Here is a 17508-nt window from a genome sequence, read left to right as displayed (position 1 = left end):
CACACTTAAATATATTACGAAAATCTTGTTAGTTTAAAAATTGTTTGTGTTTTATTTTTCAAAGCACTTCAAAGGTTGCACATAAAAAAAGCGCGCTTAGTCGCGACGCCCTGAGGGCGCACTCAACTCCCCACAACACATGGACAACACTTCACTCCACTCGTCGTTCGTACAGGCAGCTTACGAGAAGTAACTGTTGCGAAACATGCGCATATCCGAGTTCTTCGGCGGATTGATACGCAACTTCGGCGACTCCTCGTTAATGGGTTGCAACTCAAATTTCGAGCCGCGTGCTTTGTGTTGTAATTTGTCTTGCGGATGCTCACAGGCGCGACTCTGATACTCCTCCATCGGTTGGGGATCATAGTAGAACTCGGTGTGACGTCGTCGTGGATACAGTTCCATTCGTGTGCCAGTCGGACCAAAGGTATTCTGCGAAAATACGAAACAATGAGTATGATGGCACGCTTTATGGAATAGAATTCACTTACCGAATAGACAGAATTGAGTGAGAAGAGCGAACCTTGCAGGCTTGGCAAAGAGTCGTTACTAAATAACTGTAAAAAAATTAAAACAATTTGTCGCGTTTTGTTTTGTTGTAAAGATTTCAAGGCAATCCGGCGCTTTTAACGGTTACTTACTTTGGTGGGAAACATTTTTTGCCACAAATGTAGAAATTGCAATGTAAGAAATTTTAAAAAATTCTTAACTAAAATTAAATTTTGCGGTTTTTCTTTTTCGATTTCAAATGTAGATGACATGTTTTTTTTTTTATTTTTTGGCACCCTTGATTTGTTTCGCTTTGCTTTAAAAATTTTAAAAGCTTTGCAGTATTGGAAATGGTTAAGGTGTTGTAATATTGTACCTTTCTCTACTACTTTTAAATGCAAATAAACTAGCATGGCACATATTTTGAGGGTATGTTGAAAACATCTTTCTTATACAGAGTTTGTAGGAAAGTAATAGCACTGAGTCGATTAAAAAAAATGTATTGAACCAATCATTACAACACTTTAAAAACATTCAAAATAGGCTTTTTCTACGTCCATGCAGTGCTGCCAGTGAGATTTCCTAACATTGAAGGCGTCACGGAAGGCAATCGGAATTCGGAATAAACTTGAGAGCCGAGGAGCATGCTGCTTGGATCGCCTCTGTCGTCTCAAAATGCTTGCATTGCATCGACCTTTTCAGGCAAGGAAAAAAAAAGTCCAGGGGCTACATCTGGGCTGTAGGGCGGCTAAGGGAGCATTGGGATGCCGACATTGGATAGGTAGCTGTTCACAAGAAAGGCGGTGTGAGACGGGGTCTTGTCGTATTACAACTTCCAATCAACTGCAATGTCTTGTCGGACCCGATTAACCATTCGTTTGAGTCTTTTGAGGACTTCCACGTAGCTAGGAACGCCCCCCACCGAAACCAGTCGGTGCGGAAGAAAATCATTCTTATTACTTTCCGGACAAACCCTGTATTTAAAACTGATTAAGTTATAAATAAAGTAAATATAAAACAACAATGGCAACAGGCACTAGGGGATCCCAGCTGAAATCGTGAAAACAATCGCTGCCGAGTCACCGGCTTTACTACTGAACAACGCCTGCCTCAAAGCCGGAATATTCCCTGCACCCTTGAAAAGATCCCAGCTTACCATAAGCATATCGTCTAGATGCATGCTTCCCATGCAAGGCTACTTAAGCCCAGATTCGAAGCGGATATCAACGAAGCTGGAGGACAATACAGCTTTAGACCCGACAGATCAACACTAGGAGCTATAAAATACGTCATTGAAAGTGTACAAGCCGCATAGCATAGATGGCATAAATACAAAAGACTAGTGTTTGCTGGCGACTTTAGATATCCGAAACGCCTTCAACAGCGCTGAATGGGTGGATATGATGGACCTTAGCAACAGAAAACTGCTGTATCAAAGTAAAGAGCGATCATGACAGATAGCGGTCACGAAGCAGCTTAAAGATCTATTTAGACCCAGACTTGTGGAACATCGACTACGCTATATTAAAATTCGAAATGCCTGACCAATCGTACTTATATATGTAATTGGCTACGCGGACGACATTGCAGCAGTAATTACAGCAAGAAACGCGAAGAAAGCTTAATCAGGTTATGATACGAACGCAAGCATGGCTCGACTCAGACAAAAAAAAAACAAGCTACTACTGCCAACAAATAAACACATACCCCTCGAAATAAGGATACGGATACTCTTAGGCGCGCCACAGGAAGGGCAGCGAGGATCACCTCTCAACGATAAAAACACCAGCACAAAAAAACAAATAAAGAAAGATACTATGACAACATGGCAACAAAGTTTCACAAAGTATCTCCACAGAATGGGAAAAGTCGAAGAGCCGTTATGTAGGTACAACGGTAACCGAAAAAGAACGTATTTGTATTTGGTCAAGGATTGTGAACCGATCAGCTCTCCTCACAGATATTTCGGAAATATTTTTTCACGCTTTAACAACAACAACGATTAGTAGGTTTATTCTATAAAGAATGGAATGAGATGTGTGTGAATTTTTTGGTACGAAAGCGAGTTTTCCATCTAACCTAACCTACATATATATGTAGTCTAGTAAAACAAATAGCGCTTCACAGAACTCAGGATACATCTGTATGTATATATGTATATTATATGTACTTTTAATTTTAAACGAACTTGAAGCACAATTCACATTAAATATTTAAAAAATACATAATTAAAAGAAAATAATTAAAAAAATTTTAAAACAATAAAAAAACAGAAAATAATAAAAAATACAAAAAACAAAACATAAAACATAAAAATAAACAAAAAGTAATAAATTAATTAATTAAAGAGAAAAATTATGCTGCATTAAAAATTAAAAGAAAAATATGAATTTTAAAAATTAAAAAAAAATTATAAAAAACGTATAAAAAAATTTAAAAAAATTTAAAAATTAAAAAAAAACTATATAAAAAAGAACAAAAAATAAAAAATTAAAAATAAATAACTAATCAAAAAAAGGAAAAATTACAAAGAAAAAAATAAATTAAAAATTAAAAGAAAAATAGAAACCGAAAACGTTAACTTTCTTTACACTGAAATTATAATACCCTTCACAGTTACATTTTTTATAGCGTAAAGGGTATACACATTTCTTTATCTTGATTTTCGTCGGTCAATTTTCATGACAAGAAAATGATAAATGGTTTGATCCGAACTTATGTCCCAAGATTACAGCGTTGCATTGAAAATAAGTATCTCCCAAAATATCAGCAAGATATCTTGCTAAATAAAAAAGCTTTGCATACAAAGACTTGATTTTAATCGATCAACTTGAATAGCAGCTATACTACAGTGGTCCGATATCGGCGGTTCAGATAAATTAGCACTTTTTTTGGACCTAAAAGATGTATGCAAAATTTTTCGATCGATATCTCCAAAATTGTGGGCCATAGTTTAATGAACTCGTCTCATTACTCGAATAAATACTTTATATTAAAATATGCTAACTTAAAGCCAGTTCAGATATTAGATTCTAGAAATTATAGATGTGTAAATAAATTTCAGGAAAGTTTAAATAAATAAATATTTATTGTATTTAGTCTTGTCAACATGCATAGACACACATACGCACTATATATAGTATATACATTTAGGAATAGGTAGATAGCTGTGTCGACAGTTTATAAGTAACGACTTAGTATATGGGTGGCTACGTGAAACACGCAGCGATCGGTAGGAATGATACTGGCAGATAATGCTTTTGGTACGTTCACATATACACACGGTCTTATGTATATGCTGAGTAAATGCGAAATACAAAACAGCTTACATTTTATGCAAAAATCTCTAAGTAAATGCAATAAACTCTAAATACATTAAATAGAAAAATCAACAAAGTGGTTAATACTTGAGCTTTCAGCGCAGCAAAAACACACTTTATTTAAAGCTGCGCCTCATTTTCCTCTCTTACGGAGCGCAACTCGCGTCCAAAAGTTTGTGATTTCAAATTTATCGCATTGCTAATGCCACTCTGCGCCAGCATTTGGTTAACCTTGGGTGTTGTTAAACAATTCTTGCTTTGCATTTTCGTTTCGATCTCCGCAAAGTTGGGCGTATTCGCACGCTTGCGCCTTATGTGCTCCGCATTGGCCGCTATTATGTCGATGTCAGTGTCCGTTACACCAAACGTTGGAAATTCCTTTAATTGCTCGGACTTTAATTGCAGTATTTCGCGGCGTATCGCCTCCACATTTTCCTTCTCCTTGTCACTGGATGTTTGAGCAGCACCCGCGGAAGCTGCTTCACTAGCTTTTACTTGTGTTGCATTATCAGTCTTAAGATTACTGGTGGCGTTGGCATTATCGGCGGTTTGTTGTGTGGCGTTTAATGTATATTTGTCGCCCACGTCCCGTGTTTGTATATTATTTGACTTGTTGTTGGTTTTCAACGACGAGGCATTGAATAAAACGGCTAAAGGTAGCGGCAAACGCGTCTCCAACTGACTGCCATTTTTCGCCTGCTCAAAAACTTCGCCGGTTTTATAAGATAGCGGTTCATAAACACGTTGCGGTTCGCGCACATCTGCCTGCTGCTCCGAAAGTATGCTCAGCAGCGGCGGTCTATCGTCCAGACGATTTGGCACGTTTGGCATTTTAGCTGGCTCGCTCTCTAGTTTAGGCTCTACTATGCGTTCTTGCGGTGCATTAACAGCCGCTTGCTGCGGCGCCGAGTCACTGGCTTCTTTATTCGCCGGCACTGGCTCAGGCGCTGGCGCTGGTGCTTGTGCTTCGGCAGGCGCATTATGCTGCACCTTCTTTTCGATTTGTTCTACCTTTTGCACCACCTTCTCCAACGTCTCAGCTACCATATTCTGCGTTTCCTCATTCTGTTTGGCCAGTTCATGCTTCAACTGATCCACAGTGCGTTCCAACAGTTCTTTGGTCTTTTTCAGTTCTTTGCGCGTTTCTTTGAGTTCCACATCATTGTTGCTTTTCGCCAACTTTTGTCCATTTTTCAACTCTTCAGCGGCAATTTCCTCATCCTTCTTGATAGCATCTTTATCTATTGTCTGCGGTTGCTGATTTTCCGGCGCATTTTGCTCTTCTTGCTTCGGTAGTGTTTCTATATTTGGTTGTTGCGCCGCTACCGCTTCATGTGGTAGCGGATTCTGCTGCAGCGGCTTAAGTTCCGACGGCGCTTCTTCCGCAACTGGTTGCTTTATAATTTCGCCTAGTTCCGCAGCTTCATCTTTTGGCTTTAACGCCTCAACTATAAGTGGCGCCTCCGGTTTAAGTGGCTTTGCATTCAATGTATTCTCTGCTTTTTCAGCTTTCACATTTGCTTTCGATAATTCTGCGTTTTTATCAATAACAACTGCCGCTGGCTGCGATATCGTTTGCACAGGTGTGGCACTCAACAAATATTCAGACTTTTTCTTTGCCTCCGGCTCTAAATTGTTATCTTTTAACTTCAAATCAACAAGTGTTTTCTCCACTCTCAATGCTGAGTCTAAGAGTATTTTCTCAGTTGGTCGTAATAAATTCGTATTTTCCAATTCGTTGACTACGTGTAAATGCGCACCCGAACGCTGTTCATCGATGGCATTCAAATTGGCAAATGTGCCCAAAATCATGAGACAAAAACCGCTAATGAATATAAACTGCGCCAAAGAACGCTCTGTCGAGTCTTTTTTCACGATTTTCCGAAAACAAAATGCCGGAAACATTATGCAAATGGCTACGCCAATTGTGGAGCCTACCAAACCGATAACTAGCTCCACGGACGGTATCATGAGCGCAATACAGAGTGCACAACCCACCAGACAGGTGGTTATGACTTTGAAGCGAGTCTCTGGTATATAACCACTGTTATCAGTGTGGCCCTAAAATTATATAGACAAGTGAATAGATATGTACGAAAAGTTGTAAATCTATAGTAGAATAAACCTTGCGATAGAGTAGCGAGTAAATACTGGCACGGCAGGGGAATATGACGAGCGGAAAACTGAATGCAACCGAAAGCACAAATCCAACTTTTATTACATCACTGCCGAAGGAGGGTGAAAAGTTCATCAAAATATTGCCTAGAAGATATTTTCAGTCATTTTTCGCAAAATAATAGGACATTTTATTGCTTACCCGAAAAGGTTTGAGTACAAAAGGCGACGTAACCAAAGAATCCGACGGCAATATACACAAAAGTGCAAATCCAAGTGGCGTTACGTACAATTCCATTCAACTTTTCCACGCTTTGGTTATTGATGCTCTCGAACACTTCAAAAAGTTGCCTGATAAAGGCAGTGTTTTCATTTTTTTGTAATATTTTTTAAGGTTAATTAGTGCTTGCATTTAGATAACGTAAGCTTAACTCATTAACTAATGACGCGTGCGAAATGAGGGTTTTTAAGCGAGGAAACGGAAGGAATGAACAATGGATGGCGCATAGATGTTTAATAAATTTTTGTGACAAAATGATAAGTCTTTGGGAGTTTTGCAGGTTATGGTGAATTTTTTAAACAAAAATATTTAATGAGTGGTTGAGGTATTTGTACAGTAAAAGCACCGATTTTTGTTGATTTTTGGCAAAAATAAAATATAATGATTTTCCGATGCTCAAAAAAAAGATAATGACAGTAATGAAAATTATCAAATTTTTGTTAATTTTTAGCGAAAAAAAAATTATAAAAGTTTTTGTATGTTCAGTGTGCGAAAAATATAAAATAATAAATTAATAAATATTTTCACTTACATTTGACATGACAGCGCCATACTGAAGATCGGTAAGCATTGCAAAATACCTGCAGGTCGCCAATACTCTACTTTATCCACCCAATCGTGCGTTACAATATGTGCCTCGGATTCCAGTACAATCTTCATAACCAAACAGACGTAAAATCCAATCGATGCAGCACATACTGTTGAAAGGCTATCAACATTCTTCAACATAGCCAAGGGCAATATACAGAACACGGTTACAGCTATCATCACCCACGTGCGTAGATGTGGAAAATCCGCGGTGTTAAGTGAAAACATTTTTGTAATGATTTGCGGTCCTAAATCACCCATCACCACGAAGTATGTGATTGAGGTGCCGAAAAGATAACCGATAATGCATAACTCCGCAAGCAGTTTGCCCGATGAGCCGAATGCATGAAAGCCTGTAGCGGTGAAAATTGAGGAAAAGCTAAAGTTCAAAATTGTTTGAATGTAATTTATAAACGATAGTGTAGTGATTGCTTGTCAATTCTTTACTTTACCCAAAAACTCGAAACTTCTGCGACGTGTCAACAGTGAGGACTTTATTAGATAATGGCAAGATATGCGAGTTATCCAATTGCTGATGATGAGCAAGAGAACAGAGAGCACAATGCCGCACTAAAAAAATGGAAATATATTTATGTTATGCTTTGAAATGTAAATAGTAACATCATGTTTCTATATATGTATAAAGGTATGTAGTTGCAATTGCAACTAGTTATGGAGGTGCGAACATAACAAAACGTTTAGCACATTAAATAATATAAAAATAAATGAAACAAATGTAGTTCACACAAGGTACATATTTACTCAATTAAAACTCGAAATGTCTATGTATAGGTATGGATATTGTCGTATGTGCATAGAAAATATATTTTGCTAAACACAAATTATTTTCAAGTAACATTTCCGGAAAAAACACATTCTTCATTGGATTATAAGCTGTATACTGGCCACTGAAAGCTGAATAGGCAATTGTATAACATGGGCCTATCCTCTTACGCTAACTGCCGGTTCTCCGACAGGGAGCCTGAGAACACCGGACCACCTGCTGAGCGGATAGCGATCGCATCGCCTCACTAGCACCCGGTAGTATATTGGACTTCATCAATGCGCTGGAGCTAAGTGAGTCTATGTGATTTAGGAGAGGGCGCAATATACGCGGTCCATTCCTCATCTATCAATCTAATCTAATTTAATACCGGTAAATATAAATATTTGTACATATGCACACGTATTATATCGATATATGTATGTACGTGCATAAAAACAAATTTCATGTCTGCTAATATATATTATATAATATATTTACTCATATGTGACCTGGTCTACGAAAAGGGAGCTAACGTGCGAAAACTAGTTTTCTGGGAAACAGCTGTTAAAAAAAAAGCATCTCAACTTCCATCCGAATCAACTAAAAAGTGAAAATTGATTTTTTGACACCTAAGCCCCCTTTCCGTAGACCAGGTCACATATGTGTATGTTATCAGATTATTATTTGTGTGTAACCTTAAAAAAACACACTGTAAACAAAACTACTACTTTATTATTATTTTTTACTAACTAACACAAAATATAAACATTTTCAATTTGCTAAAGTTAATTAAAATTTGAGTCATTAAAAAATGCATGGTTTTTCAACTTTTCACGAGATATGTGAGATTTTAAAACATTGACAAAAGGTGTATTAACTAATCATAGAATATGTGTATAAGTATTTTTTTCAATACACTTGAAATAAGCACGAACGTTATTTCAAAATCCGAATCTTTTAAAATTTTCAAAATATTTCCTATAACAGTTTTAGCGCGCTAGTACAAATCGTATGATTTTAATAAAGCAATTTAAATATACTCTTTACATCTCTCATACGTTTGCTAAAACCTATTAAAAATTCGGTTATTTTGTATGATTCATGAACAAGTAATATCTACATAATTTAGTCACATCCATATACATACATATGTACATACATATGTATAGCAAAACAGTAGATTTGCTCACCTTTTGGAAACAAAATGGCATGGCCAGTATTCCCACGCCAATGATACTATTGGCTAGCGTCATAATGTGCCCCGAATAAGCCAACATGTTGCAATAAAATTGTATCAAACAAGAAATGCCGTTATCAGGTTATTACTTGCAAGGTTATTAGTTCAAGGGCTAAAGAAAGTAGCGCCAGCGGCATGCGTTCTTCTAACGGCAAATAGTTCGTAACTCAGCTGTTTTACAATAATGTGGGTGGGCGTTACGTTGTATACCTCGAATGTGTATGATTTCAACTGCAAACCGTTAATGAAAACTTTCTCCAATTCGACAATAAATGCACTTGTTGGCACAATAGCAATTAACTTTGTGTAAACTAAACAAATTTTGCTTCCGCCCTCCGTCTATAAAAAAATATAAATAGGTACTTAAATATATTGCGTATGTTCATATATTAATCAAGCATTTTAATTTAAACATTGAATATCAACTTGATATACCTTAAATGTACAAAAACTGAAAATGTAGATAAGATAATAAAATGTTTTCAAACATTGTACAATCGGAAACCACGTATTTTTATTTTGTCCACATACACACACACACACATATATGCAAATAATATAAACACTACATTAATTCACTCGCGTTACGCGATAAACAAAAGTTTAAATTATTGACGGTGTGGCAAACGATTTCGTACTGAAGCAATTGGCAATATACTTGTTGTTGATTGCCAAAGAAAAATGCTAATATTTTTGTTAAAACAAAACAGCGAAGCAAAATACAAACAATTGCCAGCTGGTGTGTAGTAGCCAGACTGGTAAAACAATTACGAATGTATTAACACTTCAACATGTCAGCCAAGTTTTGGAACACTTATCAAATAATGTTTTTAGCGATTTTATATTGTAATTTAATTATTATCTTGCTTTCAATGAGTTGCAATAAATAAAAAATGTCATATAATTAAAGAAAAAGTTATTTACAAATAAATTTTACCTTTATTGAGGTATTTCTGCGCTCACTGCAACGTTTTAATTGGCAACACTACTTTGCAACTTGGCACCACTTAAGTTATTTTAAAAACGTTGGCTGTACTGCAAAAGCGCCAAAAGGCAAATAATTGACTTTTAATTTAAAATCATAGAACGACTGATCGGGTAGTAAAAATAGTCTTATATGACATGAAAATATATTATTGACGCGCATATGTAAGTTTAAATAAATTGAAGAGAAAATGTCGGCCGATTATGAAGCGGCTTTTGGAGGCACACGAGAAATGGCCATCAACGCAATGCAGAGGGTTCAACAACAACTTCAAACATTAAAAGGGAATGGCAATAAGGATTCCAATAGACGTGAATTGCAATTAGCATTATCAGTATTGCGTGCCATTTGTACTATTGCTGCGAAGACGGAAGGCAAACACTATGATGTCTACTGTGATACATTGGTTCATGTAGTGGGGAAGCATATTCAACCATCAATGAGCGCTAAATATTGGACAATGTACCTGGAACATGTTAGATATTTACATCATTTGATTGCAGATAAGGTGAAACGAATGTAAAATTCTATTATATAAATAAACTATTTAATGTAAAATTTTTACGAACAGAAAAACTTTACTGAGGCTAAAAGAATATGTGACCTAGTTGCAAGTTACACTAGTTATCTGCAGAGTGAAGGCGATTATAAAGTTATATTGGGCATGTACTTGCAACACTTACTTTGTCAACACAATCATGTACGCGTAAATGCCCCACTTGCTCAGGAACATATAGCTAACATTATAGAGGCGCTAAAAGAATTATTTAAGCGTATGCTGCAATGTAACAAAAGAGAAAATTTTACATATCCGGAGTTAATAGCGGATTTCATACAATATCTGGTGCCAAAGCGTGTTTCTACAGTCTTTAACTATCTAGCTACACTACCTGCAAATAAAACACATATGTATGATGCTTTCTTCACATTACTTAAGGAAATACGTACAACACAACCGTCGAAGGAAGAATTACAAGCACATTGTCAACGACATTTAGAAGCGCTAACTGTTTTCTTTCAGTTAGATGTGCCGGATAGATTGCAGCAGCAACTGGCTTTGCGACATTTGCGTGCCTGTCGCGAAATGTCAGTGTTTGCTACTGACAAAAGTTCCAATTATGTATTTTCACTACTCTATTATCTGGTGAAACTAGTTTATGGTTTACCGAATCCAGGCGAGTTTAAGGACATATATAAAGATCTAAGTCAAAAGCTGACCAATTTCTTTGAACGCTATGGGGAGATGTTAATGCAAGAGCGTTGGTTTACAGATGTGCCGGTTATAGTAGCGGTACTTTTGACGCATATACAGCAACACCCCACCACACCATTCTCATTTTTTTGGCAACACATGACCACTATTGAATGTTATATATCGCATTACGAATTAATATTAGGTTGTATACGTTTAGCGCCACGTATTACTGAAACCAAATTATTAAAATTTGATTGCTGCACCAGCGCTAGAAAACATACAATAATTTCTTTCGTTATTAGTTCATTAGCTGCCTTTTCATCCTATGCCTTGGCTGTGGATGACTCAGCAGCGGAAAGTGAAGATCTTTTTGTCAGCTTACGTACGCAATTGCTGACTTTAATGCGCCATGGAATCGGTGTGCTTGATTCTCTCGCCTGTATAACGCCTGATTCGACAGAATTGAAATTACTCTACACATGCGTTATACAACTGACGTTGGATATGCGCACGCCAGCACAAAAACGTCTTTGTATAACATTAGCTGAATTTCTCTTACGCATACGTCATAAATTCTCCATTAAAGATTGGACACTGCTATTGCGCCGTTTATACAAAATGACATTGGAATCAAATGAAACAAATATAATATTAGATCTACATGTAGCACATATTGCTTCCATGCTGCAGGAAAATATCTGGCCTGACGTTACTACTTTGCGTACCCGCATTGGACACTTTCACACGGCCTCGCCACATGTTACGCCTGGACAGTGCATCCTGCAAATAGCTATGGAAAGTCACAATCCATTTAAGGTTTTTCTGGACACACCACAGAAGCACCTATTACATTGGTTAGAAACTCAACAGTTTTTCAAGTACCATAAGAGTTGTGCCCAACTTCAAATGACGTTAATGCGCTGCAGTCCTTCAATGTATGGTGAGGTATTGGTGGCGTGTGGTGCTGGTCCTCTAACGGCCGCAGTAGCTACACGTTTGCAACAAATACGGAAAGAATTTGAGCAGAAGATAGAGAAAACCGCGGGTTTGACACGTTTGGAACAACTCTGCTGGGCGCATATAAATACAGCGCTGCTTCATGATGCATTGAAAGTTCGTAAAGACTCGTTGGTAGTGGAAATAAAATTCCAAGAGGACAACATAGAGGATTTGTGGCAGCGCAAAGAATTGTCTACGCTAACCGTGACACATGAAGTCAAATATGTAAAGCAAGCTGAAACGGCTCTGCAAGCGTTTCGCGAATTCTACGAAAAGGTATAAACATTTATTCCATTTAAAAATATAAACAAAAAAAAACCATTGTTCTTTGCAGGCTGACGCTGAACCGATACTCAGCAATGATGTGTTCATCGATTGGGAGTCCATCGTAGAAGACTTAACCTCACTTGCGTTGTATTTGCAATTGGCCGGCTATTTGGATGTCGCTACGGAAGCTTGGATTCTACACTATCACGTGACAAATTTAATTAACGATGAATACAATTCCTTACGTAGTCTCGCCTATTTCTGTGAAAACAGTGAATATTTTCTAAATTCACAAAATAGCATAGACTTGGCTGTAGAAGTGGCACACAAGCAAAATTTCTTATTAAAGGCCTTACAACAGTTGCCGACGCTTATTAAACGCCAGCAAAACCATGTGCTTATGTGCCTGTGCCAAATGGCACACTATTACGCACGCATTGGTCATCTCAACTATGCACAAGTGCTGTTGCAGTATGTTCATGAGGTGCACGCAGAGTTACCCAATCAGCAGGGCAAATATAATGTGGTGCTCGGCACAGTCGATATTGTCAAATTTCGTATTTTATGGAAGCATTTGGATAGTGAACGGCGGGAAACTCAACTCTCACAGCGTTGCCTGGTACGTGAAATGGAGGACACGTTGGAACGCTTTCGCGGTGATTTCTTCAAACTCTCGAACAGTGAATTAATGTCATACACGATTTTACTATTGAGCCTGATAGAACAGGTGGCCGAGTGTGCCGCCAATCGTTTATGCGATCATTTTGTGAATTCATATTTCGCTGGCACCTTTAAGCTGCTCCTGCAATCCGGTTCAGCATTGCGCATAATACAAATGCTAGCCATGTGGGCATGGATTAATTTACAAATGGAATATGTGCAAAAGGCGCAGGTGAGCAAAACAAAAAATTAAATCTTTTATTTATTTTTATTAAATCCTGACCTTTGGCCGGATAAAATCCGGGTTAATTAATGTTTTCTTGCTTTTAATTGATTTTTTTATGCACAGATCAAAGTAAAATTGATTGAATACATATTGGGTGAAAAAAGTATGGAAGATTTGCGGCAATTGGGTGAAGCACGCGCCGTTGAAAAGAAACTGGCGGTGCCAAACGCTTACAACACATTGGAGTTACTGCATTCGGGCATGGAGCCGCTGCGCAAAATGATACCGTTACATGCATCGCCCACAAAATTGGTATGCTAATAGGCTGATCTACTCTTTTCTATACAACTTTTCATATAAAACTGTAGTTAACATCTCCTTTTCATATTCTTCCCAAAACTTAGTTCAAAATGCAACTTAGCCCATCAATACAGCGAGAAAATAGTCTTACACGCTTTCTCCAAATAGCTTGCAACGATACGTTGCAACAATATGAGATTCTACAATGGTGTTGCTTTATGGTTGGTTGCTTGAATGCCAGACTCTATTTTCTTGTCGATAATCATGACAAACTGGAAAATTTCTATGAAACTAGTCAGCAATGGTTAGAAACGCAGCAGCAGAACAATTTCCTACGTATCAATTTCCAGAATATACAACTGCTGAACTTACAACACTATGTCAACTATCTGCGTACGCATAAGAAATACGAAAAGGCTTTAAGTTGCCTACAAGCGGGTCTGTTGCGCTACACTAGCGTAAAAGGAAATGTTGATACCGTTTATCATATTAATTTTCTCTTACAATTGCGCGCTACAAAGAAAGAGATGTCCATGCAGAAAGAGAGTAATAAGAGTCATGGTGGCTTGCGGCGCGCGCTGGCATTTAATGTGTCACCCGATTTGGAAGACGTGACGGTGTTGGCAAAGGAGGTGCCAGCAGCAGCTAAAAGGGGGAAAAAGTTGCCAACTGCTGCTTTCAAAATATACGACGGTGACGAGAGTCTAAACAAACATACGCCAAGGCGTGCTATTGTGCCGTTACCAGAGGTTAGTAAAACCAAAGAGAAAATGCTGACTTTAACGGCGAGAAAAACAAAAAAACTTTTGGCGACTCAAACGCCAGCCAAAAACAGTGCTAAAAAGATAAAAGGAAGCACACAATCGTTAACAGCAAGAAAGCTGCGCGAAATAAGAGCTGCTGCTAGCGATTCGTCTAGTCATTCGACGAATTCTACGCCCGATTCTGATATGGACAATATATTGAATCGTTGTCAACGCATCGAATCTGTGGATCTGTTGGACAGTGATGATGCGAGTAGTAAACAGAGTGAAGCATCAAATATGCAATCCAGCGCCAGTGCCATATTAAGCAAAAAGTGTAGTGTTACCACGGCTAGTCGCCACAATGAGAGTCTTTCGAATATTTGCCGCAAATTTGAATCCATAGACTTGGCTGGTGAGGATGAGCCCACATTAGTGTCAAATAAGAGCTGCACACCCAAACTGAAAGAAGCAAAAGCGCGCAAAACACACACGCCCGAAGTCATTGCTATTTCCGATGACAACATCGATACTTTCAAAACGCCCGATTCGACTTTCGGTAAACTAACAGCACCGCCGAAAACCACAAATGCCAAAGGCACCACCAAAAAAGCACCGCGTGCTGCACCAACCAAACGCCAAAGTAAAGAAACGCATACAAAGCCCGCCTCAGCAGAAGTGAGTGTGTCCGCCAGCAGCGAGACAACCACACTCGTCCCAAGCGAACCACAAGTACATGTTGTAGAAAAGTTTAAAATAACCGAGGATAAAAAGACGACTACGACTAAATCGCGCACACGTACTAAAACCGAAGTACACACCCTGAAAGTGATCACAATGGAGACGGAAATTAAGATTTTATCACCTGCCGCACAAACCGCAAGCAAGGACAAGGAGCATGCAGGCACGCACAGCACAACACGTGGCCGCGCACGCGCAACCCGAAAAGCACCGACCAGCAATAACGATGAAAACGTTGCACCACCCGTGACCGTTAGCAGAACGTTGAGCAGGCGTGCCAGGCAATAGTTTTGTTTTTTTTTTTTAACTCTTTTTTTTTATTATTTTTTTATCTAGTTAAATTTCTGCAGCAGTTTTTCCTAGACTATTAAATTATTCTAGCTTACTCTTTCATTAATATTTTTGTAGTGTCATATTTTCTAGTTTTCATATTTTTAATTAAAAGCATTAATTAATTGTGCTCAAATATTCAAAAATTAATAAAGGTGACGCTTATTTTGATTAACCTGTAAGCTTTTAACGAATTTTAATTGAATATCCTACAAACCATGCTATTGTACGAATTGCTGCAGATAAGAATATTTCTACACTTTGGCGGATGAGTAACATATGATACGAGTGCGGTTCGATAAGTGCGGGAAGACCTCGCTTAAGCATTCTTTTGAGATCTGAGCGACAAGAAATAGTCGCTGGGGGCCAGATCTGGAGAATACGGTGGATACAGATGCAATTCAAAACCCAATTCCTGTGGTTTTTGCCATCGTTGTCACTGACTTGTGACGCGGCGCTCTGCTTTGATGAAATATTTTGTCCTTAAAACGTTCCAATGACACTATGTAATTGTCGCTGTTGATGGTACTTCCTTTTTCAAGGTAGCCAACATAAATGATGCTAAGGCGCATCCCAAAATACAAAATCCACAAGCGGATTCATCGTGTGTAATTCGATGATGTCGAGGAACTTCGGAGTGAAATTATGCAGTCATGTTTCACCTACTTGTTACATGTCGACATAAAAACTCGGGTTGATTCTACTTCCTGATTGTCGTAGACACCGCATACGCGGGTATAGCCGAGTTTTCAACAGCGCGCCAGTTGTTCTTCCGTTTCGCTATTTGGCGCCAATTGGAGATTCCAGGTGTAGCCACGATCTTATATGTGATGTTGAAAAGTCTTATCCCACGGTGATTTGCGCATATTGTGAGGTTTCCCTTTTTGTGGATTGGGTAGAACACACTTAAACTTCAATCGTCGGTCATGCTTTCGTCCGACCATATTGTACAAAGAAGCTGATGCATCATGCTTATTTCTTCATGGTCAGTGGAATGAAACGTCAGCTTCATCGGACCATTTGCTGGTGTTATGCTTTGACTGCCATTCAGCAGGTTGGAGAAGTGTTCCCTCCATAACTTCAGTATGCTCTGGGCATCAATCGCTAGATCACCTCTGGGGGTTCTACACGAGTATGCTCCGATCTTGAAAGCTTCTGCTAGTCGCCGAATCTTTTCTTAGAGTTTATGAGCATTACTGCTGTCGTCCATTTGGTTAAGGTCTTCGTACTCACTCACACGTTCGCTTCTCTCTTCAACTCTCGGTATCTATCTCTTCCGCATGTGTTGTGGTCGATTTTAATATTGCGACGTTTCAGTCTGTTTTCTGTTTCAACAAGATAGTGGTCCGATTCAATGTTAGAACCTCGGTACGTACGCACCTCTAAAGTACTTGAGACGCGTTTTGTGTCTATCACAAAATTACCCATCTGGTTGGTGCTTTTTCGATCAGGAGATAGCCAGCTCGATGAGTTTTTCTATGCTGGATTTTGGTATTATAGATACCATATTTCGGGCCCCAGCGAAGTCGATCAGCCTCAACCCTGAATGGCTGAATTTCCCGACCACTGTTCCAAACATACCTTCTATGAACACCCTGGCGTTAAAGTCGTTAAGCACGATTTTGACATCGTGGCCGTGGCAACTCTCATAGGTGAGCTCCAAGCGCTTATAGCAGACATCTTTGGTCACATCGTCCTTCTCTATCGTTTTGGCGTGAGCTCAAATCAGCGATATGTTGAAGAACTTCGCTTTGATGCGAATTGTGGCTATACGCTCATCCAGCGCTGTAAATTTCAGTTCTCGACGACTGCGTCTTTCTCTCACCATGGACCTCTCACACGGAATTTGCGCTCCTTTATATGGCCGCTGTAGTAAATGACCACAAGGGTTTCTTGGACGGCGGTGATGTCAGCCTATACTTTAACGAGGACATCAAACAGCTCGGCAGTGGTATCTACCCAATTAAGGGACCGGACATTCCAGGTGTATTAGATTAGTAGGTCTATATCAAAAGGGGGTTTCTCATCCGAGGCTGCTGTTTGTTTTTCATTAGTGTTTTTGTTGTAAACAACCGTTCATAAATACTTTCAGAATACACACTTAGGGTAAAATGCACGTACATACATACATACGAGATGTGTTCAAAAAGTATCGCGAATTTTGTGTTTTTTGAAAAATCATTTATTCATGTATATCTATTTTGTCCCCTCAAAGTAATCCCCATGAGATATTATACACTTGTGCCAACGGTTTTTCCAATCTTCGA

General features: G+C 38.6%; 3 protein-coding genes across 4 annotated transcripts; 1 reads left to right on the top strand and 2 right to left on the bottom strand.

Annotated features, from left to right (window-relative positions):
* Window positions 1–28: 28 nt before the first annotated feature.
* Window positions 29–743, bottom strand: LOC108978756. The gene is made up of 3 exons (XM_018949200.1): window positions 642–743; window positions 492–557; window positions 29–432 (listed from the first exon to the last, which is right to left on the bottom strand). Exons 1-3 carry the CDS (start codon window positions 654–656, stop codon window positions 181–183), a joined length of 333 nt encoding a protein of 110 aa, XP_018804745.1. The 5' UTR covers window positions 657–743; the 3' UTR covers window positions 29–180.
* Window positions 744–3543: 2800 nt separating this feature from the next.
* Window positions 3544–9528, bottom strand: LOC108978758 (putative sodium-coupled neutral amino acid transporter 10). 2 transcript variants are annotated; one of them, XM_018949202.1, is made up of 7 exons: window positions 9231–9528; window positions 8749–9134; window positions 7245–7362; window positions 6737–7145; window positions 6127–6275; window positions 5935–6071; window positions 3544–5870 (listed from the first exon to the last, which is right to left on the bottom strand). In XM_018949202.1, the coding sequence occupies exons 2-7, from the start codon at window positions 8833–8835 to the stop codon at window positions 3930–3932; spliced, it is 2841 nt and encodes a 946-aa protein (XP_018804747.1). In that variant the 5' UTR covers window positions 8836–9134; window positions 9231–9528; the 3' UTR covers window positions 3544–3929. The 2 variants fall into 2 exon arrangements, with proteins under 2 accessions (XP_018804747.1, XP_018804748.1); XM_018949203.1 differs by lacking the exons at window positions 8749–9134; window positions 9231–9528 and having other exon boundaries at window positions 6737–7171; window positions 7245–7329.
* Window positions 9529–9970: 442 nt separating this feature from the next.
* Window positions 9971–15408, top strand: LOC108978757 (protein three rows). Its single transcript, XM_018949201.1, has 5 exons — window positions 9971–10288; window positions 10352–12250; window positions 12309–13133; window positions 13251–13439; window positions 13532–15408. The coding sequence occupies exons 1-5, from the start codon at window positions 9971–9973 to the stop codon at window positions 15197–15199; spliced, it is 4899 nt and encodes a 1632-aa protein (XP_018804746.1). The 3' UTR covers window positions 15200–15408.
* Window positions 15409–17508: the final 2100 nt, after the last annotated feature.

The sequence above is a fragment of the Bactrocera latifrons genome, unplaced genomic scaffold (genome assembly GCF_001853355.1).
Source record: "Bactrocera latifrons isolate USDA-ARS-PBARC rearing strain unplaced genomic scaffold, ASM185335v1 scaffold_1260, whole genome shotgun sequence".
NCBI classification, from domain to species: Eukaryota; Metazoa; Arthropoda; class Insecta; order Diptera; family Tephritidae; genus Bactrocera; species Bactrocera latifrons.
The sequence above is the reverse complement of the archived record's forward strand: the minus strand, read 5'-3'. Positions and strand labels throughout refer to the sequence as shown.

Bases quoted from the DNA above. Each gene is read 5' to 3' on its own strand.
- LOC108978756 (XM_018949200.1), bottom strand. The intron at 433-491 runs GTAAGTGAATTC...GTATTTTCGCAG, and splicing joins CACTCAATTCTGTCTATTCG to AATACCTTTGGTCCGACTGG.
- LOC108978758 (XM_018949202.1), bottom strand. From the start codon at position 8,835: ATGTTGGCTTATTCGGGGCACATTATGACGCTAGCCAATAGTATCATT. The intron at 7,363-8,748 runs GTGAGCAAATCT...CCATTTTTTTAG, and splicing joins TGCCATTTTGTTTCCAAAAG to TGCGGCATTGTGCTCTCTGT. The intron at 7,146-7,244 runs GTAAAGTAAAGA...TCACCGCTACAG, and splicing joins CAGAAGTTTCGAGTTTTTGG to GCTTTCATGCATTCGGCTCA.
- LOC108978757 (XM_018949201.1), top strand. From the start codon at position 9,971: ATGTCGGCCGATTATGAAGCGGCTTTTGGAGGCACACGAGAAATGGCC. The intron at 10,289-10,351 runs GTGAAACGAATG...TTTTACGAACAG, and splicing joins ATCATTTGATTGCAGATAAG to AAAAACTTTACTGAGGCTAA. The intron at 13,134-13,250 runs GTGAGCAAAACA...TTTTATGCACAG, and splicing joins AATATGTGCAAAAGGCGCAG to ATCAAAGTAAAATTGATTGA.